This window comes from Microtus oregoni, unplaced genomic scaffold, assembly GCF_018167655.1.
Source record: "Microtus oregoni isolate MIOR12 unplaced genomic scaffold, Mior012 000013F_ref0000133, whole genome shotgun sequence".
NCBI lineage: Eukaryota > Metazoa > Chordata > Mammalia > Rodentia > Cricetidae > Microtus > Microtus oregoni.
In genome coordinates this window covers 44,071,179-44,095,231 of record NW_024543072.1, presented here as the reverse complement: position 1 = coordinate 44,095,231, position 24,053 = coordinate 44,071,179, and the positions used below count along the sequence as shown (strand labels likewise).

At 43.8% G+C, this 24,053-nt stretch overlaps 1 protein-coding gene across 7 annotated transcripts in view; it reads right to left on the bottom strand.

The window, feature by feature from the left end:
• Cacna1e (calcium voltage-gated channel subunit alpha1 E) overlaps positions 1 to 24,053 on the bottom strand; it is a 470,517-nt gene that overhangs the window by 215,097 nt on the left and 231,367 nt on the right. For all 7 annotated transcript variants that reach the window (XM_041662539.1, XM_041662538.1, XM_041662542.1 and 4 more), the window contains exons 6-8: positions 5,941 to 6,044; positions 4,970 to 5,122; positions 3,667 to 3,848 (exon numbers count right to left, since the gene is read on the bottom strand). In XM_041662539.1, coding sequence (XP_041518473.1) covers positions 3,667 to 3,848; positions 4,970 to 5,122; positions 5,941 to 6,044 — 439 coding nt within the window. The remainder of the gene's footprint in view (positions 1 to 3,666; positions 3,849 to 4,969; positions 5,123 to 5,940; positions 6,045 to 24,053) is intronic.

The window sequence follows — 24,053 nt, the reverse complement described above, 5'->3', positions numbered from 1 at the left end:
TGTCACCCCTGCTGGGACAGATTCCTCAGTGGCACAGCTGTCTTGAGTCACCCATGCTCTTATAAGTTAAATCCTCACTCACAGGCCTGCAAGAAGAAGCCCAAATAACCTAACTTATTTTCCAAGATTTAAAAAAACAATTCTCAAACATGAAACTTTTCTGCCATTTCTAGGTGCTGTCTCCATGTTTCCCTGACAAGAGGGCTGTTGAGGAGAACAAACACCAGAAAGGACTGGCAGATGTATGTGTCTGCCCCATCTCCGCTCTATCTTATCTTGTCCCAAACCCCTTTTCTTTCGTAGATGAATAGTTCAGTTTCGGCACCGGAGGCCTAAGTCAGCAAGGGCTGCCCATCTCCTCGTCACAGCTCTGTCTCAGCCTTGCTTCACACCCCAGGTCCTTGCCCAGATGAGGTCAGTTTTGATGGTTCTTTCAGAGAATCCAGACTTTGTCTTTGTTCCACTCACTGAAGACTGAGTGCCGTTTTCATCTAACGTCTCCTGAGTCAAGATGCAGCTATCCACCCCAGTCTGACTATCACTTCTGCCAGTGATGCCTGGCTCCATGCCCTGCTCCTAGCTCCAGTGCTTGGGGAAGTGATGTTTTTCAGAGTACACAGAGTTCTTTCTGCCTGTGTGTAGCCAGCTTATTTTGGTTCCCCTATGCCTAGAGTCAAGCAACAAGGCTAGCGGGAGGCTTCAGCTTCATGACTAACAGATTGGACTTCAGAGAGGGTGTGAGTCTGCACCCTGGGAGCTGCTGTGATGAAAGGCTTCAGGGGATCTGTAGTTGACCCTGTTTCCTCCCCGATTCTTTCGTGGATCAAAACGCCAGAGGAGAGCAAGAGCACTGTTGCTTTGTGTAGCCTCTGTCGCTACAACTGACCGATAACTGGAGAGATGGGAATTGGAAGAGAGAATAATGACAGTAAGGACCATGCCTCTCCCCCGCCCCGACTGCCATCTTTCTAAGTGTTTTAGCACAGTGCTTGGATACAGAGCATCTTCTCGGTCGATGAGTGCAGAAATAAATAATGAATAAGCAAATGAATTAACGCAAGAGCGATGAGAGGCTCATATGTTTCCCTTCTGCCAGTCTCGGTACCACCTGATCCTTGACCAGAGGCATGGCAGATCACACCTCTATCCTCAAATGCAACACCTCTCCTTTGGGGCTTTCCATGCATTTATCACATCACTTAGGTGAGTCTACACATCTAATTGAAGTTCATCACTTTCAAAGCCCCACAAGTGACACCAGCCACTACAAGGCCAGTGCTATAAAATTTCTTGAGGTTTCTGGCTAATCTTAGTGGCATTGCCTGAAGACAATCTTCACATCTCGAATAAGAAGTGACTATCTTTACCATGCTTGTCTCCTGTGCCCTGCAGCCTTCCACAGCTAATAAGAATCCTAGAGTAACATCTGGGGGTTTCTGAGTCACAGCACCCTATAACTTGCTGAACATCTATTTCCTGGTTCTAGAGACCTCTATCCTACTGTCTGCAATGTTAGCACAACAGTCTGTAACTCTTTCTTGCTAAATTTCTCAGTTGTATCTTGCTCATCCGGTATGGGAATAGATCCAAATGAGTTCAGTCATTTCTTGGTGTCTCCAGAACATAGGTGTACTGACCTCCCATGGATACCAAAATGTGAGGTTTCTCAAGTTCCATATATGGCACAGTATTTGCATATAACTGTATCCAACTTCCCATGGCTTTAAATAATTTATGTCTAATAATTTAAATAAATAATGTCTAATACAAATGCAAATGATATGGAAATATCTGTACTGTAAAGTTCAGGAGATAAGGACAAAGAAAATTGTCTATAGATGTTCAGTCTGGGTGCTGCCATCTAGACCTAAATAACTTAATGTGTTGTAGAAAAATCTTACATCCTTAGCTGGTAGCATTCATAGATTGGAACCTAAGTATCTGACTACCTAAGTATCTGACTACAATGGTCACTCAGTTCCTAAGCACCTGCATGTACAGGCCTCGTACCAGCTTTGTTCCTTCCCATATCTCCCAATGACTGTTTTCCATATAAGTCATACTCTGACCACCTAATCAGTTTTGTACATATAGGATCAGATTAAGAAGATTAAGAGAAGAACAGAAGGGAATAGGGGGACCCTTGTGATAAAGGCAAGTGAAGGGAGTGCGCATGCGCTGGATCATCACTCCAAATGTTTCTGACTTGTCCGACAACGGCTGAAGGCAAAGACATAGACAGAGGACACCATCCTTCATAAGCACCTTCCCATATTGCTTTGCCCCCTCTGCCCACTTATATCCCATGAACATCAAAAAAATATACTTCTCCCTCAAGCTCACTATTGAACGTGGGCTCTGCCCCATGCCTCGGGTGACTTATTAAAACCAGACTCTGCAAGGCAGAAGAGACAGCGTGGTTGCTTTGTCTAGCTTCCGTCTCCTTGCTGGTGTTCCCAGCATTCCTCCCAGGCAGCTGAACAGTTGTGTCTCCTACACCAACTCAGGACCTCCCAATGTGTCTGACCATGTGAATCACTGAGGCCTCCGTCAAAAGCACAGCTCACCCATGATACAGAGCTACCCAAAGTCAGAATCTCCAGTGATGGAGGAAGGTCATTGGTTAAATAAAAAGAAACTGCTTGGCCCTCATTGGTTAGAAGATAGGTGGGAGGAGTAAACAGAACAGAACGCTGGGAGGAAGAGAAGTGAGCTCAGACTCCACAGCTCTCCTCTCGGGAGCAGACGCCTCAGAGAGACACCATGCTCCCAGCTCCCAGGCAGACACATGCGATGAAGCTCCGACCTAGGATGGACATAGGCTAGAATCTTCCCGGTAAGCGCACCTAGGGGCGCTACACAGATGATTAGAAATGGGCTAAATTAATATGTGAGAATTAGCCTAGAACAGGCTAGATAGAAATGGGCCAAGCAGTGATTAAATGAATACAGTTTGTGTGTTGTTATTTCGGGCATAAGCTAGCCAGGCAGCCGGGGTGCTGGGGATGCAGCCCCGCTGCCCTTATTACTACACTCCAGGGCAGGGCCTAGGAATGCAGGTTTTCAGAGAGCTTACTAATGAGGCTCACAGTCACCATGCTTTCTCTGGCATGTAATGCAGTAGTTCTTGACAGTGGCTGCATATTAAAATCAGCTAGGAAGCTTTAAAAAACTTCAATGACAAGCCTTTACCCCTAGACATTCCTACTTAATTGGCCTGGAGTGAAGCCCAGGCAGTATAATATTTAAAGCTCCCAGCTGACTCTAATGGGCCGCTGGGGTTGCAAACCACTAGAACAGCTTTCCAAACTGATGGTGATCCCTTCGGGGACAGTAACTGAGAGCCTTGCACCTATTAGAACACCTCACTGTGCTCCACTACACCATGTGGATCCAAAACTCTCCACAACAAGGTAATCTGATTTGACTTGCTCATTCACCCAGGGACAGAATGACAGACCGCAGTCTATCAGCTGCTATTTAAGACACATACTTCCACTCAGCAAGAAAAAAAAAAACAAAAGGGGGACACAACCCGCTAGGCTCTGCTAAGTTCCCAAGTTGAATACAGACAACCCCAACTTTTCCTGTTCCAGAGGAACCAAAATAGCACCAGGGTTCCACCGTATCCCACGCCCCTCCCCTCCCATCCACTGGCTCACTCACATTGTACAGCACAGTGGTCCACCCTTCCATCGTGATGCATTGGAAGACAGTCAGCACAGCAAAAAGGATGTTGTCAAACTGGGTGATCCCGTCATTGGGGCCGATCCAGTCCTTGCATTCGTAACCAGCTGGGCAGCCCTGCACACCACACGGGTGGGGAGGATCAAATCCCTCTAGAATACCTGTGGATATATTTGGAGAGTGGGAGACAAACCATATGGTGCTTAGCATGAACTGGAAATGATCCTAGAAGACACAAGCAAGCCATTCTCCCGCCACAGACAGAAACGGTCCCATCATGCCTCAAGTCCTCTCCCCACCTGGCCTCTCTATACCTCTCAGTTCACACCCTTGTGCAATTCAAAATGCTTCTGGAGAAAAGCAGGGCCTCCATCTTCTTCAGATCCCAACCAAATTCTTCTTTGGGCTGCACTACCACAAAAATTCATGGGGCTGCTTCACACAGAAGAGCCTGAGGTAACAGCAAAATCTCTCTGATTTTCCAACCCAAGGAATCAGGATGGACCTTGGTTCTCCCTAGGTTTCTCTGGGACAGTTGTAAAACCAATAGCTGCTTTATTTTGCTAACTTTATTTTGCTTTTCAGGTGTACATTTTTGGTTTTAAGCTAAAGGTAAAATAAAAATCATTTGGAGATTATTTTCATAAAAACATGGTACCTATTTAGGAATCTTTAACTTGTCCTTCATTTCCCCAACTCCCTCCCTGATTTTCCTCCTAGAGTATATTATTTGGCTTGTGAAGAACAAATAAGGCACAAATATATGGGAAATGGGGTTATATGCATCCCACAATTACCGAGGCACAACTGACAAGCCAATGTCAGAGCTCCCTCAGTTCTTTCACAGAGGTGGGAGACCAAAGTGAGCTGGAGCGCAGAAGAAAGCTCTCTTTGCTGATCCACTGGGACCCTCATCTGATTCTGGTTTCCAGGGTTGCCCTGGTCTGTGGGTCAAACATTCTGTTCTCCAGAGCATTGATCCAGACTGACGGCTTTGGTATGTGTTCTAAAAGCCCTCTGCCATGAATCTGAAAAGCTGAAACCACCTCTTAGAACCCTTCCAACTACACACAAGGAGGCTACGTGTTTTGCAATGTAACTGTCATGCGGATCTTTAGGCTGATCGTACCTCAAAAGGCCACAGAGTCTAGGAAATTTCTGATTGTAATTCTAGGGTTGGAATAGAGTATATTTTTTCAGCGCAGCTCCAAATGCCCTGAAATTACGCTCATGACCGAACAGGGGAAGTGGGAAAACAGAAGACAGAAAACAAAGCCCTTACCTGAATTGTTCATGAAGCATGCTCGATGTAACTTGCCACTGTAGAACTCCAAGCCAATGATGGCAAACATGAGGATGGCAAAGAAGAGCAGAAGGCCAATCTGCAGAAGAGGCACCATGGCCTTCATGATGGACTTCAACACAATCTGCAGGCCTGTGGAGAGGAAAGGGAATGAAACAGAGCCCTCATTCATGTCCCTCTGACAAGGTAGATTTCTTTACCCTCTCCTAGGAGGTCAAGTCTTCCATGGAAAAGGAACCATCAATCCTGAAATGACAGCTGCCATTCATAAAGAGATAACCAAGACAAGTCAAGCTGAAGACTGTCACATCCTATGTCCCTTCCCTTTCCTTCCTCCTCACTCCTGCCTACATATTACCCTTTCTGCTTCCTCCATGCTAACTGGTAGATCCCCTCCACAGATTAAATTAATTAGTCCATGTTTCTTGCTCCAAGAACATTCATGCATCCCCTGCTAGGGTACAAATCCTACAAAATAGGAATAAAGTTGAACCTTTCTATTACTCTTTCTCAGACCCAGCTCTCTGCCAAGTGGGGAAGAAGTACAACACTAATCAGAAAACAAATAGCCTTTTGACAACACGTATAAGACTTTTTAACCTTAGGAAAGTAACATACTTATTTCAGCAGATAAAACTACACACATATAATAATTACAATTATACTAAAATGCATAGGGAAAATACATCAAATTAACATTTATTTCAGAGTGATACAATAATTGTCTTCATTACTTTTCTGTTGTTTGCTGACTTTTGTTTTTTTTTTTAAAAAAAACTTCCATTATTATTTAAATAATGAGGAAATGTTAAATTTATAAGTACAATGCTATGCACAATTGCTGCGTGTCCAGGGCTTCCTTCCAGAAAGACTGTCTATCTTACATTGACAGATACCCTGCATCCAACTGAGGATACTAGACAATGAGAAAGAAGAAAGTAGGTGCTTACTAGGTATTCCTGACACGAGCTTTAAGGGCCTCAGGACACGCACAGCACGGAGGGTCCGCAAGTCCACATGGGTGTTGAAGTGGGTTCCCGCAGTGGCCAGGATGCTGTGGGCAGAGACACAAAAGAGTCAAGGTTACCACAGCCTGTCTGGCCCCTCCTGCTCCATGGGGAGGCTGGGCTGAGCAGGCTCTGCCTGGAAGTACACAAAGCTAGTGCCAGCTGCATGTGGGCGCACCTGAGCCTGGCTGAATCACCAGTGGTGTCGAGTGGAATTAAATATAGCCATCTGGGTTTCACTGTGCAGAGAAGTTACCATCATACTGGCATCCTCGTTCCAAACCATGAGCAGAATGCACTGTCTCCAACATAAGACCCACACCTGAGCCAAACCTGGTCCCTCACTTTCCTCTGCCCCTCACAAAATTCCTTCCCTTTCTCCATGTTACCAGACCCTTATGTTTCTGTTTTCTTTTATTTCAAAGTTCCCTATTCCCGTCTCCTGTCCACTTTAGGGAATTTGCCTGGATTAACTTCAGGGAAGAAGTAACTTACTCTTCTCCTCCCTGACACTCAGAATTGTTAACAAATAAATAAATTATACTGACTTTAATGACTGGGAGCTATATACCTATGTCATTATGCACTATTAATATGTTTTATAATTGCCCCCAAACCATTCTTTGATCTGGACTGGGTTTCTTTGCTTTCATTTTCCCACCTTCTACAGTCATACTCAGAAGCATACACATACACACATACACAAATCCACACAAATGCTATTAGACTGTGTAGAGGAAGTATCAATGAGACAATTCACTGCCTATAACCCAGTGACAATGCTGGTACCTCTAGGGACAAGGCACCCGTATGTTTGTGAGTGGTAAAGCTGATGACTAAGCATTAGTGGGATTAGGTTTAAGTCTTGGCCCAGAGAACTAGCCATGTGATACAAGTCACTCAAGCTCCAGGTGTCTTTTTTTTCCATCTATAAAATAGAGGAGTACAATGATCTAGTTTTAGACACAAAATTACACCATGTTGAAGATGAAAAATGTTCTGGGCCAAGCATAATGATGTGTGCCTGTAATGACTGCACTTAAAAAAACTGAGCCAAGAGAACTACAAGTTCAAGACCAGACTAGGCTACACAGTGAGAAACTATGGTGTTTTTTTTTTTAAAGTGTACTGGAAACTATAAAGCGCAAAATTGACCTTGTTTCTGACATAAGATCAATAATATTGACTTAAATTTGCCAGCTTATTCTTTGTTTTGTGGGCTAATAACTTTTATCCCTCACAACTTCTCCAAGATTAGCCCCTCTATTCAGAAGCACTGGGAAATGACTCATTTGGAAAATGGCATAGTAGCAAGAATGGCTGATTTAACTATTCTTTGCGGAGGCTCTCTGCAAGATTTCAAATGTAGGCAAAGAGAGCCATATGAAAGGCCTTACAGCTCCAGGAAGCAGATGCCGGATCAACAGGTACTGAGAATGCCAATCCAGGACAACAGACACAGAGATGACTGTGAACACAGGGCTGCCTACCAACCCCACAGGCTTTCCTCCGTGTGGTGGAACACCCCTGACCTTAGCAGGAGTCAAGCATTTGAAGCTGCACAGCTCACATTAGGACAGGAAGAGGAAGCCCACACTGGATTTAGGCAATTGGGATGAGTGGTGGAGATAATTCTCAGATTTCAGCTTTTATACTTTGGACTAGGGGAGACAGCACAGTTTCTAAAATACTTAGGTTGCAAATATAAGAACCTAAGTTCCACTCCTCCAAGTGCACGTCGTTATAAAGCCAGACATGGTAAGACACACCTGCAAGTCTGGAGAGTGCCAGGTGGAAGGCAGAAAATAGGTGGGTTCCTAAAATCCCAGGGTCACCAGCCTGTCTCAAACAAAGAGTAGAATATGCCTTAAGGCCAACACATGGGAGTCGTCCTCTGGTTTCCACATACAAGCAGCATAAAAACTTGTGTTGGCACCTACCTACATGCATAAACACACATACATACAAAACACATGCAAAAGCAAAAAAATAATATTATGTAATCTGTGCTCACATAATCTCAAAAGAAAAAACAAAGTACTCCTACTCTCATGAAGAACCTGTCACAGGCAAGCTTTCTCAGTGATTTCCATCTTTCCTGACCCCAACCCCCACATCGTCCTCTGAAAAGAAAAGCCAGGGATAAGCAGAATCCCAGACACTGCTCATGACTCTCCCTTACAAAGTCAAAGAAGGACGCTGGGGAGGGGACGGCATAACTTCTAAAGAGGAAAAAGAACAAAGAGAAATATAGAAAATGGAACTGAAAAATATGACAGAAATAGACAAAAGGGGAAAAAAGAGAAAAAGAAAGAAACTTCAAGGCTAGGTAATGGGATAGAGACAGAAGGAAAACAGGGCCATTGTTCTGCTTCCCCCTGAACAAAGGCTGGACGCAACACTGAGTCTCTCCGCTGCCCAGGTACAAGCCTCTCCTTTCCCTGTGTCTCACAAACACAGTGTGAGGAATCCACTCGGCTCAGAAACCAGAGTTCGGTTTCCTAGGATACCCAGACACTCAGATGTTCTTTCACATCGCACAAAGAACTGCTGGAAGTGAAATTTTCCTCCCCGGGCCTGGGTGTGACAGGTAGGCTTTAGAACATGGAGGTGGAGGCAGGAGTCAGTGTTACAAGAGGGCACAAACATACAGCGGAAAACGTGGTGGAAGACAGGAGAGTGGGACTCCAAAGACAAGTCGTAAAAACGTGGAGATGCAGACAAGGAGGAAAATAAGAAATAAAAGCTAACAGAGACGCAAGTGTCAGGGAAGCATGCAGGCAAGCTCACGTGGGAAAGGGCATATGAGAAAAGCTAGCGTGAAAGACAAAGGAAAGAATATGTTATTTATTCCAGGGGGATCACATAGCCATCCATAAGACGTGTTTTTCACTCTCCCACCATCAAGGGTGCTCTTGACTGAATTAATTTCCCACTGCAAACAAACAAGCAGAACTTCACCCAACCCATGTTCTCAAGCTGTTTTGTTGCTTAGAAAATTTTTTTCTTCCAGTGCAGGAATATTAGTAACAGAGCTTTTAAAATATAGGTAGCCATTGGTTGCTTCTTAATTTCTATTATTCAGAAAGCCCCCGAGGACAGGAGCTATAACTTGGCTCCCCTAGCCATCTGCTAGAAGCAATGAGATTCACAGAGTGCAAAGTTCATTGAGGAAAAGGGTCCTACTCTGTGTTCCCATTAATCCCTGGTCCCATCTCCATCAAGGCATCACTACGCCTTAGAGGAGTTTGACATTCTCATCCACCCTTCCCCAGGCCTGGGTACCTAATAGAGTCCTCTGTGCTCCTGACAGAGTCAACTTCAGAGATACCTGTACCCTCAAACCTATCCTCACAGCTTACAATAAAAACTTAATAGCAGCTTGATGGTTTGAACCTAATCTTCACTGATAAAAAATTAACACATTTGCAGAAATCAACAACTGATAGGGGCCACAGGTATCCCAGAACTCACTGGTGAGAAGATTAGACTAGCAAAGCTGGGATGGTACTCAGACATAGGTATGTCTGAGCAGCTAGAACATCTGGGAACACATCGTCCAGCATCTGGAGTCTGATGAGGCTCTTATAACATAGTCCTAAGACGTGGTACCCAAAAGGAACTCCATATCACAGGATATCCTCAGTAGAAATGATAGAAGGGGGGAGGATGAGATGAAAATAGAAGACTAGAAGCTACCCCCACCTCGGCAAAACCTAAGTCTTGATGTATACAGAGCTCAGCAAACCTCTACCGTGTCTAATGCAGGAAGACAGGCGGGAAGAGAGTAGAAAATGGCGCTTGACACATAGTCCCATGGAAGCAGCCACTTAGAGGACATAATTACAACACACCATGAGGATTCATAGCAGAGATGTTCAGGAGACACTGGGGTGGCAAATACAGAATGTTTGCTATCTGTTAGCATTTTCAAATGTTAAATCATTAAATTATTAAAAATCACCGAACAAGACTATAGTCTACATTTCATTTCTGTGAGGAAACGTGTCTCAGAAAAAGTTAAAGGGTTAAAAGAAAAGTCAGTTTCCCTATGATATTTAAGTCAGTCCTTCTCCCATCGTGCCATGGGCTGTGACGTTTGCCCAGAACTACTCAGCAACACTATTCCACCGTTCTGCCCCAAATGCCAGTGTCACAGTGTTCTATCTCTGCACACTTAAATGAATTTGATTCCTTCCATCTAAGGCCACAAACCCCAAGTGAGTCGCCACTGGTCCCTTTCACGACCTTCAGAGTCCTCTATGCACCTCTCTCCATGACTATAAGATGGCTCTAACGGCAGGTAGTATCCGCTGCAATGTTGACACACACAAACTTGGAGACACACACATCACAAAAACAGAGGAAGGCCACCAGGGATAAGTTCAATTCTGAGTTAATAAAAGTCTAAGCTCTTTGCTGTCCCAGGAGCTATCTGTACGTACGCTTCAAGAGAAGAGGCTCTGTTTTCCATTTCTTTTTCCCTCATAGGCATAGAGCTGATGAAAAGTTGTGTATAGAGTTGTACTTAATTCCCACTATTCCCCCATAGCAGAGGGCAGACAGGCAGGAATATACACAGCATGTAGCACATACACAGTCCCGTTTAGTAACTGCCTCAGGCTGGCTGTCCCAGCTCAGCCTCTCCACTAATGCTTTTGCCTTCAGTTGTCAGCAGCTAAGAAGGTGGCGAGAGGAGGCTGACCTGATCCTGGCGATATGACAGAAGCTTTCTGGTCATGGCCACTACAGAGGCAGAGAGGGAGGAAGGATGGAAGTGATGCCCTCGACAATTAGAACTTAACCATCTCTCCCACATCAGTCACCCACAGATCTTCAGTATCTAACGTTCACTTCCTGTCTGACAACACCCTGTAGCAGTGGGCTTCCTTGTAGAATTGTCAGATAAAATGTAGGTTGCTCAGAAAAATGTGAGTTCCTCATAAAGAACAGAAACAACACCTTCTAGTATAACAACTAAGTTTAGTACAGTCTTTCACTCACGGGTGGGATATCCATTCTTTATCTAAAATCTGGCTTTCAAATTAGACCGTGCTGCGGTGTGCAGGTGAGATGGTCCCTACGGACTCACGGACTCACGTGTTTGAACACATGGCCCCCAGGTGGCAGCACTGTTTGGGGAGGGTACAGAAACTTAAGGAGGGGAAGTGTCATCAGAGGAAGTTGAGGTCTTATAATCTTGACTCTACTTACTCTCCACTGCCTCTTTCCTGATGACAGATGCAGTGCCACCATCTGTCTCACATGTCTGCCACCATGCCTTCCCCGCCATGACGCCCTATGTCCCTTCTTGAACTGTAAAGCAAAATAAACCTTCTCCCATAAGTTATTTCTTCTTAGGCACTGGGTCCCAGTAACGATAACAGTAACTGATACAACTGAGGATTTTTACTTGCTAAGTCTTGACAGTACACTTAGGTGGTGCTGTAGTTTGCACTGTAATTCCTTCAAGGCCTGTGAGCCAAAAGACTTGGTCCCTATCATGCTTAGCTATGTTCATAGCAACATTATTTGTAATAGCCAGAACCTGGAAACAACCTAGATGCCCCTCAACCAAAGAATAGATAAAGAAAATGTGATTTATTTACACAATGGAGTCCTACTCAGTGGTAAAAAATAATAACATCTTTAAATTTGCAGGCAAATGGATGGATCTAGAAAAAAATATATTGAGTGAGGTAACCCAGACCCAGAAAGACAAATATCATATGTACTTACTCATAAGTGACTTTTAGACATAAAGCAAAGGAAAACTAATCTACAATCCACAACCCCAGAGAACCTAGACAACAAAGAGGACCCTAAGAGAAACATACATAGATCTAAATAGGAAGGAATAAAAACAAGTCTGCTAAGTAAATTGGGAGTGTGGGGATGGGGAAGGGAAGAAGGGAGGGGAGTGGAAACATGCATAGTGCAATAAAAACAATTTTAAAAAAGACAAAAAATAGAAATACTGGAAGAGGCAGCCACTGGGAGATCTGAGGTCACTGATGGTGGTGCACCTTCAAAAGGGAACTGTAGAACCTGGCTCTCTTCTTTTTCACTTATTGTTCACCATGAAATGAGCTTCTTGTTTCACTATGTACGTATGTAGGTATACACACACACACACACACACACACACACACACACACTACAGTCTCAATAGCCAAAAGTAATGAGTCCAACTGATCATGAAACAATTGGGAGCTAAAAATTACTGTATAAAGAGCTCTACTATTAGTTATTATTTAATCTTCAGCAAATCTGCATGTTCTCTTTGGAGAAGAGACAGAAGCCAGAGGTCTTTAACATTAGGCCTAGGCTCACCACCAAGCTCGAGAAAGCACCTCATTTCTCATAGCACTGTATCTCCAAGAAGGCACTAACTTCTACCATGCCTTTCCCTTGAAGTTTATGTCTTGACAGCAACCACCCCCCGCTTCAGCCTCCCCCCCCCTCCAGCCTCCCTCAGGCTTGGACCACCTCTTCTTTGTCTTGCCTTCTCTACCAAAACAAGATGTTTCAGACCTCATATTCAAGTCAATGTTCTGCTCGTGCCCTGGGAAAGGACAGAGTGCATACTCTCCTATTATACTAGCTTCTTATTTTAACTCCACCACAGCCCTTCAAACTTACATAATTGCCACTCTGAGACACAATGTTCTTACCTGTAAAATGGGGGCAAAGCCTTGTTAGGGAGATTAAGGATTTTAAAAGCTAATGCTTGTGAATCTCTTTACATCGTACAAATTTACCACATTGATTCTTGGTCATAAGTCATAGAAATAAATTTGAGCTGTCTTAAAAGGCAGAAACATTTTAGACTATCCTATTCCCCACCAAACTCTCAACATATTTTGACAACATATCAGGAGGTTGCAGAACTGAAGGACTCTCAGTAGTCTAGTCTGAGAAATTCAGAAAATTGGCATCTTAGTGTGTTGGGGATGGCCAGATCCTACTCCAAGGAAACTCTGAATGTCATCTGCTGGGACAGAAAGAGCTTTCTTCAAGGTTAAAGATCTTAACGTGGAAAGACTTCTGGACTCCACGATTGTTTATAAACGCAAAGGTACATCAAAGAAGGGGACAGAGGAAGACTTGTCCAGGGACAAGACGACAGTGGAAGGACAGAAGCCAGGTGCTGCCCATGCTGCTAGTTTTGGAGATGGAGGAAGGCCACAAAGAACCAGAGGATAGCTCGAGAAGATGAAGAAATAGATTCTCTCCTTAAGCAGCACGTCCCAGTAAACACAATTGAGCTGCACTAGGGCTACCTTTTACCATTTCCAAGGTGGACAAACATCTGCAGGAATGCACAAAAAGTAGACTCCTCAGAGGGAGATAAGAGCTGTATAAATAAGGCAATACATAATCATTTTAAAAGCCAGTGTCTACTTCAGCCTGATTCATGCAAAGCATCTGATAAAATGGTATCACAGATAAAGAAGAGAAAGACTGTTATCCGTTTCCTTGTCTATAAAATGAGATAATCATAAAGACAGGCCTCTCGGGCCCTTCCTGGCTCTGAGTCACAGCCTGTCCAAGTGGCACTACCCTCTGCAGCTCACACCTATGCTCTGTATCAAGACAGCTGTGCAACATTGGACACTCAGCTACTCGGTTCCCAAATCTTAAAAAGTCTGGTAGTTACATTGAACATCCAGGCATGCATGGTTCACACATCTTAGAAAAGCAGTCTAATGAATGATAAGTAATTGGGTCCTTGTAACTCGATTCAGAGCCAACTTCTTGATGGCAGGAGCTGTATTTCTACTTCCATCTAATTCCGGCCCTTTCTCTAGCAATAGGAATAGTGGGACCCAGAAAAAACCCAACCTAAGGGCCATGGACATTAATCCAGTCTCTCTAGAAGAGAATGGCTACACTAATGCATGGGGGATGTGTCTATGTGCCTGTGGCAATAACCAAAGAGCCAAACTAAGGGCACCTTAACCACACATGTAAATCATTATGATCCATCAAAAATCCATTGAATTACATGCAACATTATTCTCTCCATTTCCTTTAAATGCATTATGGGAAGTATAATTTGATTTGGTAATCAATTTCTAGAGAATTTATTTCATTTTACTGTCTTAAATAAAGAATAAAGAAAGAAGGCTTCATTCATTAAGTTGTTCACATAGAGACTATTCAAAAGAAAATAAATTATCAAATTGACCAAAATCTATTAGCAGGGAAGTCAAAGAAGCCGAGAAAGAGAAAGCCATTGGACTGCCTGATTCCCAGTCCCTGTAAGCTGCCTCCTCCTCTTCACTGGGTATGATGTAATCTCTTGATGCCACTGGGGTTAGCTCCACCCCTAAACCCAAGATCCATGCTATAGTTACCTGAGGCCTACTGAGCACACACACTGGCATTCCTGTGGGAGCCAAAATGGAAGTGGTAGCTGTCCTCATGACACTTACTGCAAGATACAGAATCATGAGTAGGAAGGTCAAAGGTAACCCATGAGTAAGAGGTGGGATGATATCCTCTGATGTAGGAAGAGGCATGTACAGAAGGGGTAAGGAAAACGGGAGATCCTCATGTTCATGGCATTAAAACCACAGTGGTGTGGCTAAGTCCTGGCGAGGCAGGGAAGTGGAGAAAGGTGGACAGTTCTACAGAACTGGAAAATGTCACCCACAAGGAAGACCTCATGGGGTGTGTGGGTTTGGATGGAGTCTGCCCGTGTTCCAAGAGCATCATCCAAGAGTCTTAAATACGGCAGTGCTCCACCAGCTAGTCACAAAGCCACTATGTGCTCAAGAGAGTCTTTCTGCCTGAAAGTACCTCGCTTTCCTTCAGCCCCAGACTCAGTTGCTCCAGACAGATGTTAGCCTTAGACTTGGTCCTCAAGGACTATCCTGTAGTCATGTATATTGCACTGGGTTCCAGATTCACTGTGGGTAGATCTAGATCAAGCTTAACAAACTGTGTATTGTCATAGACAGTAATTGGCCTGAGAATGGCAAAATGATAGATAAGTAAGTGGCCTAAATTCTATAAGAGAAAAAGTCTTCAAAACTTCAATTGACCTACATCATACACAAACTAAAAGTATATAAATCAGTAATTTTTTTCAGACTATTTTGATCATAACTAAGTAAGAATCATATTTTATTACAGAGGCAGGATGAATATTTATATATGCACATAACACATAAAATAATATTTACTCTCTATGTGGCAGACTTTCATTTTTCTTTTCAATACTTCCTTTCTTGTGCTTAATGCTGGTTGTAATCAAGTTAATTTCTTGACTCTCTAGTGTGTAGTTGTCAACCTTCCTAATGCTCGGAGACCCTCATGTTGTGGGCCCCTAAGCACTGCTCTAGCGGCACTAACCCACAGTAGCCCCAACCAGCCAACTGTCTCCCCACCACCATGCACTCACACATTCTCTCTAAGGGAGCCACTGTTCTGAAAAGGTCAGATTGAGCAATGTGAATGGCTAATTCAACAGAACCATGAACCTTCTTGATGTTTCTCCCAACCAGAAAAATTATTTGCATTGAAAGGCTTTGCTGCTATGTTCCAAGGACTGGAGACACAGCGTTATAGGAAGAAACATCTCCCTCCACCCCCAAGACCATGCTGGGGACACCCACTGAAACAACTTACTTGAGCTAATGGGAGCCCACCAACTCCAGTCTGACAGTGAATGAGCCAGCATAGGACCAAACTTGGCCCTCTGAATGTGGCCCTCTGGATGACAGTTGTATGGCTGGAGCAGACTGTGGGGCCACTGGTAGTTAAGACCAGAATTTATGACTACTGCTTGCACTGGCTTTTTGGAACCCATTCTCTTTGGAGGGATACCTTGCTCAGCTTAGATATAGTGGGGAGGGCCTTGGTCCTCCCTCAAAGCAATGTACTTTGACTCTCCATGGGAAGGAAGCCTTACCTTCTCTGAGGAGTAGATAGGGGGTGGGAGAAGAGAGGTGAAGGGAATGGGAGGAGGGGAGGAAGTGTGAATTGGGATTGGTATGTAAAATGAAAGAAAAAAAAGATAATTTTTTAATTAAATAAAAAAGAAAGGAAACAAACAAACAAAGAAACTTCTTCCTCCTTCCGATCCCAGCAGTGAAATGGATAGTCTAAATGGCAGAATACAGAGAAGTATAAAACACACACACACACCATCAGCGTAGAATGGTATCTGTTTCTGGTTTGTTTTGTGTTATTTTTTTTTATTTTGTTTTTTCCTTATTTCTGTGTCTGTTCCGCAGACAGTAAGTGGCAGCCAAGCAGGCTTAACATTTCTTGTGAGGACAGAATGCAGGGAGGGTCAATTTGTCCTTTCCAGTAAGAAAAGTCTATGCCATTTACAGGGAGCAAGCGCCCCTGGCTTTAGCAAAAGTGGGAAACCATTTATGGAATAGAAAACGTAGTTTCCAAGTTAAATTTCAAAGGAAACTTAGTGGGTGGTGCTAAAATACACCTTTTGATGAAAAAAAGAGTCATGGGATAAATGGCTTCCTTTCCTTCCCCACCAAAACAAAGCTTAAGAGTCGAAATGAGTCACACAGAAAAGGTTGTGCTGACATCTGGGCACCCACCACTCTTGGCAGCAAACAGCTGACCTTTGCACTCTAGGGTGTTTAGCAGCATCCCTAACCTCTAGCCAGCAGCTACCAGCTGTGTCAAATGTCTACTGGGAAGCAAAGCCACCCCTGGAGGAGAACCCCTGACCAATGAGATCTCATGAGAAACGCTAACAGCTACCCAAAAGTGGTGAATGGCATGTTTCCCACCTACCTACCTGCCTGCCTACCCAATCAGAAATGAGAGATGGCTGGCATGCTCCTAGCCATAAATTTTAACTACCAGTGGACCTGAGTTGTTTTTCTGAGGGGCTGGAGGGGATTATGCACTCAGACCAAAAAAATAAAAATGCCAAAAGAAGAGGCAAAACTAATCATCATTTAGGTCCCAGAGAGGATGACAAAGATAAAACCAACGTTGTCTCGTTGCTTCACAGTTCATGCAGATATCACTCATCTAGGTACCACCATCCCCATTCCTAAAAGCTCAGAGAGAGGAACTGCCTAGACCAAGGTCATTGCAATAGTCAATTATTAAAGTGAGACTCAAATCCACACATTTGGCTTCTAACTTCGGTGCTTTCGGTAGCTACAAAAGATAACAGCTAATAGCTAGAAATATATCCCAAAGGCACACACGTGTGATAAATGCTCTCAAGCATGGCCACAGAGCTGCCTCCCTGCAGAGCCATATGGTGCCTGTGACTGCAACATCATATGGAGGTGACCACAACTGTGCTTCAGAGAGCTGACAGTGAAGGAGAATGGCTGCAGAGAGACCACAACGTAAGAATTTGCTAACATAAATACACGTTCTTTGGATTGTTTTTCTAGTGGTGATAAGGAACTTCTGCTGATCCTCCACCCGTCTACTTTGTACCACTGGAGTCTCCTCCAGACCTGGAGCAAACACTGGTGAGATGGCTAGCCAGGCCCAGAGTAGAACCCAGCCAAGAATAAAGGCGTGGCTAATAATAATCCATGTGGCAGCCAAGTTCCCAACACTGGCTTTGCTGGAATGTTCTAGGGAACTCCAGAGTCAGACTCCAGGAGCTAGCTACGCAGCCCAACACAGCCCATCAGTGTGGCTACCTGCTGCTATCATTACCAGAACCTTGTCTTCTACTTATATTTCTCTGCAGGTCTTCAATACTGCAACATTCTCATGTGATATTACCAGCCACAATAGGTTGTGGAACAAGCAGCTCTTCCCTGGGATGTTTGGGAATGGGCAGAAAGCTCAGTTATCACTTCTGAAGCAGCTAATGCCCTAAAACAAAAGCCTCAGAGCTGTAGTTCTGATCTCAGTAACAGAGCAAGGCTGGCTACTGTGAGAGGGAGCAGCTGATCCCAAAGAGGAGAGAAGAGATGAAAACAAGAAGGACTTTTGTGGGAATTGAGTTTGTGCTTGAGTCCATAGGGTCCCAGCTATTTCTTGGTCTTTCTGTAACATGGCAGTTCTATGAGCCATGCCATTCCTCCTCAGAACAACCCGAGGTAGATTCCTATCAGAACGACACCACAGGAACTGCCCATCTTTTTTGTCCAGATAGTAAGTATCACCTGGGGAAGTAACTCCAGAATTTGGTATAACTAGTTTAGCCAGACCTACAAGAGTCAAGAGATGCATAAGGCAGCAGAAAAAAAAAAAACAAACCAAAATATCACACAGAACCATGTCCTGACACAGAGCTAATACCCAGTAATGAACACGCAAGTTGACGTTGTCTTAGCAAGTAGCTGAATTCCTAAACAATGCCCCCTCTTTAATATCCGAGAGTCACAAGATTTATATTCATTCATAAGCACAAGGAATGTCAGAGTCCTCTTCACAAAACATCACACACACACGCACGCACACACGCAGGAAGGTCAGCATTACATGGGAGAGGGGGATGACAAACTCTGGCACTGTTATGCAGGCACAGGTGATGAGGAAGGACAACTGAAGACTACTGCACAGCTTCATGGTTCAGATGACCTTCACCCAGACAGGTGCCACCATTTCCATCCCACATGGTGACCCAAGGAACCCTTCAAAGGTAGAGGGAGAGCCTACTAATCAAAGCCTCCCTTCTCACACTGCTATGACGGATGCTGCTTCGCTTTTTTCTTTCCCCCAGGTGGAAAATACTTGGCTTAAGATATCTGTTGGAATTTATAAAACCTTCTCAAGGCAACGACTCTTTCCAACAAATCATAGACCTATAAATTTTAGGAAAATATGTTTGCCCATTGTTCTGCATTCCTGATTCTGCTTACAATACCTGGGAGACTGATCTGCACGACAGGCATATGACATTTTTCTTCCAGCATGACAAGTATTTGAAAAAAAAAAACAGATAAAAATTTCCCATACTTGCTCAAAAGCCAAACTCATAATTACAGGTTTGATGAAGAGGCGGCCATGAAACTACTATAAAATACCAACTGTCTGAAAAATCCCAAAGGAATCAGAGCCATTTGTCAGAGAAAACAAAATGCTTTTTACTTTTTATAGTCATTAAGCCAAAATTCATTCAAGGAGTTCTGAGTCATATCACATCCCATACCACCTATTTGGAATATAATAAAAATAGCAGCAATTTTAATAATTAAAAGAATTGTGTCTCTATACAGGATCTGTTTGTTACCCAAATCTACTTGATAATGACATGTAAGCACCAACAACGTAAGTGACTTTAATTGTATTGTCATTGTGAATAAATAAAGCTCTGAGCCGTTGGAGGAATCCACAGGTTTTGTGGGGGCACATCTAAGTGGTGTAGCCATTTCTCAGAGATGACACTAGCGACACAGCACACTCATTAATCACGGAGTCCAGACAAAGAAATGGCCACCCCTCGCAGAAGTCTTGGCACCAACATCCAAGTTTAAACTAGTGACAAAGATTTCTCCCTTCTGCTCTGAAATTATTTTTACCTTGCCAGCTATGCAAATTAGTCATGGCCTCTGAGCATGAAAGAAACCAGGCTGTGCCCAATTAATATTTTATGAAAAGAGAAAACGGTGTAACTGGAGCTCCCGACACTGAGCTTCGGAGACTCTGCAGGTGACGATAGAGAACCGTGGCAAGTGTCGGTACCATAGACAGTTTGTTAAAGATTTATTTTGGTTTTATGTGCATAGCTATTTTGCTTGCACTATGTACGTTAAGTGTACCATGTGCACGTGTGATGCCTACAGTGGTCAGACGAGGGCACCAGATGCCTGGGAACCGGAGCTACAGAAAGTTGTGAGCTCCCATGTGAGTGCTGGAAATGGAACCCAAGTCGTTCCCAAGAGTTCCCAAGAGCAGCAAATGCTCTTGACCACTGAGCCATCTCTCCAGCCATCTGTTGCATCAGTCTAACATCTAAAAGAGCAAGGTGTAGAAAATTCACAAAAATATAGATTGCTTAGTGGTTACATTTTAAAATTCCCATAGCCGGGCTGGAGAGATGGCTCAGCAGTTGGAAGCACTGGCTGCTCATCCAGAGGTCCTGAGTTCAGTTCCCAATAACCACATGGTGGCTCACAACCATCCGTAATGAGATCTGGTGCCCTCTTCTGGCCTGCAGGCTTACTTGCAGACAGAACATTGTATACATAATAAATAAATAAAATCTTTAAGAAAAAAGAAAAAATTTAAAAATAAAATTCCCATAAACAAAGAAATTCAAATTAAAATAACATAGTAACTGACATGCCAATCATGTTGCTATCACTGGAAGGCTAATAAATTGGTGCTATTACTTTGCAAACTATGGGACAATACAAACTTAAGGAAGGATGTTGAGAAGTGTCTACTCTCTTTGACTCAATAGTTTCAGATTATTTGAAGTACATACGCCAAAATGAGGGCAAGTTTAAGTAAAATGGTTTTTTATATAATGGTGTTTACATACTAGTAGCTAACGTATAAATATTTAAGCAGTATCTACACTTTTGCGTGATCTAAAAGTCACCTAACACTAAAGAAAACAACCTAATTAGAGATGGCCCTACACAGTGAAAAGTCTTTTCAAGGCAGAAAAAGACATGACAAGCAAAGGAGTACATGAAAGATGCAGGGCAATTAATTAGGGAAACACAGGCTACAACCAAAACAGTAGTGAGTCTTTGCCTATTAGAAGGCTGAACCCAAAGCCCAACAAACAATCCAAAGCCCAACAATGCTGGAACACTGTGAAGAATGGAATATCTGGAAACAACTGGAAATCAGGCATTCTGCTGGAAATGCAAAAGAGCTCAGCCATTTGGCAAGCAGCCAGTCTGTTCTTTGTGGAGTTAGTTATACACACGCTGACCACTGTACTCGGCAATGGACAGTTATCCGTCACATCTCTACCTATAACTGCCCAGACTGCACACAATTCAAATAGCACTTGACTGGCAAATCAATCAATTGTAACACAGCTTGGCTGTCCATAGAACCGAGCATCGGGCAGCAATAAAAACGGAGTAACTACTGATGTGTGCAATAAGCGCGGACATGTCTTAGAAGCAGGAGGCCGCCGTCTGAAGGCTAAGACTTAATTTACATGGAAAGGTGGTGTGTGTCTAGAAGGAGAAGCAGCTCAGTAGCTTCTCAGGCACTGTGGATGGGGAAAATGGCCCAGAAAGTAGGCCATTTTGTAGGGTGACTGAAGGGTACAGAAATATTCCGTGCCTGGAATGTCATCGTCGACTACACATTACTGTCAAAATATATGCAGATGTATTTTACAAAAAAAGGGATAGATTTTACCATATGCAAGTAAACCTGAATTCAGGAAGAATCAGTCCTTAAGTTTGTTTCTAATTGTGGTAAAATACATTGAACATAAAATTTACAATTTTGAATACAGAACAGGTAGTTCTGTGGCATTAAAGACATTCGTGTTATTATATGGCCATAATATCCACCCGTCCCCCAGGACTTTCTCATCTTCCAAATCTGAGGCCCTGTGACCACCAAACCAGTCATTCCCTTGTCCTGCCAGCTCCTGGCAACCACAGTCTACTTTCCGCCTCTGAACTCAACTGTAAGGACATGACACAAGTGAAATCTCACAGCATTTGTCCTTCTGTCTCCTTTATTCCACACAGCATATCCACCCTCTATGTACTCCCTGCCCTTGGTACCTGTCTCCACCATCATATCGACTGTTGTGTGACTGTACTATACCTAATAATGGCCCCAAAGTACAAAGGTGGGGATCTGAAATATGAGTACATGGAAAAGAAGCATCAATCTGTTCCTTTAAGTCAAAAGATAAAACACAAGATCCTTTAAGATACATGGGGGTTACAGTCTCATAAATTTTGCTATAATGCCGCTGCTAATTATGACAGTCCACCCCTTATTATCACCCATATGCACACATATGGAGAAGTGGTAAACATACGGCTTGTGAGTCTCAGGTACCCACTAAAGGCCTTGAACATAATTCCAGGGGACAAGACGTACCGTTCTAGCGTTATGCTCATTTGTGTTCCCCAAGTTTTAATATTCGAACATCTTTCTTCCACAATCAGAAAAATGATAATTTTGTAAAAAAAAAACAAAAAACAAACAAAAAAAAAAAACAATGTGACTCGCATACACATGTGCAATCCCAACACTCAGGAGGCTGAGATAGGAAGATTGTCAACAGCCTGGGCTGCACAGTGAAACTTGGTGTCAAATAACTGTAAATAAATAACGAGTAATGTCAATGTTTTCTGTGGTTCTCCTTAACCTCTGCAACTCATTCCCAGTAGCCACTTTGAATGTACCGAGCCTCTGTCACTTCATCCTGGTGCCCTGGGTTAACACAGCCCTTCCTTGGTTCCCATCCATCTTATCTTCCCTACCCTCTCTGCCCAGGCCAGCTCCTGGCTGGGGTTCATGTTTGAATCCTCCACGTCCTCCGCCTGCTGCCATCTGGCTTCTGCCCTCCCCACTCTATGAGATCATCAGTGGCCTTCTAGCTCCCAAGAGCCAAGATGTCCCTGTTGGTATTCACATTGTAAAGCAGCCTGAGCATCCCTAATCCAAACATCTGTAACGCAAAATACTGTAAAAACAGTCATTAGCAAGCATGGACAAAATGCAACAAGTAGAAAATGCCACACCTCGCTTCATGTGACAGCTGTCAATCAGAATGCAGGCACAGTAAAAATAGTGTATAAAATATCCTTTAGACTGTATGCATAAGGTGTATACAGACTACAAATTAATTTCACCTTAAGACTTGGGTTCCATCCCTAAAACATCTTGATTGATATATGTGTATGTGTATTATTCAATGCATATGCAAATATTCCAAAATTAAAAAAAAATATCTAAAGTCCAAAATACTTTTGGCCCCCAGAATTTTCCCATAAGGGATACCCATCCTGATTTACAGTGGTATTTTCCAAGTCCTTGTCTTTCTGAGTTCCCCTTTCCTGGCTACTCCTTTTCCATCACTCCCCCCTTAAAAGTAATAGGTCCTAAGATTTCACGGTTTCCCCTCCCCACTTTCACCTCACACACTCTCCTTAAAGGGCCTCCATCTCTCCACCCTCCCTGGATGCAAGAGCCTCCTGGGTTGTGTCTTCTTGCGCACAGATAGAGCCTATCTCCTTAACTGCACAGCCTTACCAACAGTACCCTGCAGGGCTTCTGACAGATTGCTATCCTACAGGATGGACCTTCTTTATAGTTTCCTCCATCTCTGCTCTTCCTCCTACCTCCTGGGCTCCAGGCCATTCCCATAGCCATATTTCCAAACTTTAAGTCTGACCTGGAACTTCCCAGTCTAAATCTTTCCTGCTCTCCAACTAACAGGAATATCTTGATTCTAGTCTTCTAGCCTCTAGCATGCCTGACCCACAGCACCCTTCAGTCACCCGAACTAACCCAGCCTCCTGAAGGGTCGGAGCTCCCCAGTGCTCATTCCCCTTGGGTATACTTTGCATCCTCATCTTTGTGAGGCCAGCTTCTCCCAAACCACCTCCTCCAGGAAGCTCTTGTAGACTATTCTTCTCCAAATCTTCCCCTTAACCCCCCAACTCCCCCCCCCCCCCCGTTTGCTCTCTCTCTCTCTCTCTCTCTCTCTCTCTCTCTCTCTCTCTCTGCCGGTTTGGTCTTCAAGACAGGGTTTCTCTATAGCTTTGGAGCCTGTCCTGTCCTGGAGCTAGCTCTTGTACACCAGGCTGGCCTCAAACTCACAGAGATCCACCTGCCTCTGCCTCCCAAGTGCTGGGATTAAAGGTGTGTGCCACCACCACCAGGCTTACTGTTGTTTTTTTGTTTTTTGAGACAGGGTTTCTCTGTGTAAGAGCCCTGGCTGTCCTGGAACTCACTGTGTAAACCAGGTTAGCCTCGAACTAACAGAGATCTGACTTCCTCTACCTCCCAAGTGCTGGGATTAAAGGCATGCACCACCACTGCCCAGCCAAAATCTTCTTTCTTATACTTCATTTTCCTCTCTGTTTTTTGTTATACGGTTCTTTGCAGGGGGAAAGGCCTGTGCCTGGTTTCCAGTTGAATCTGGAGTGCTGTACTTT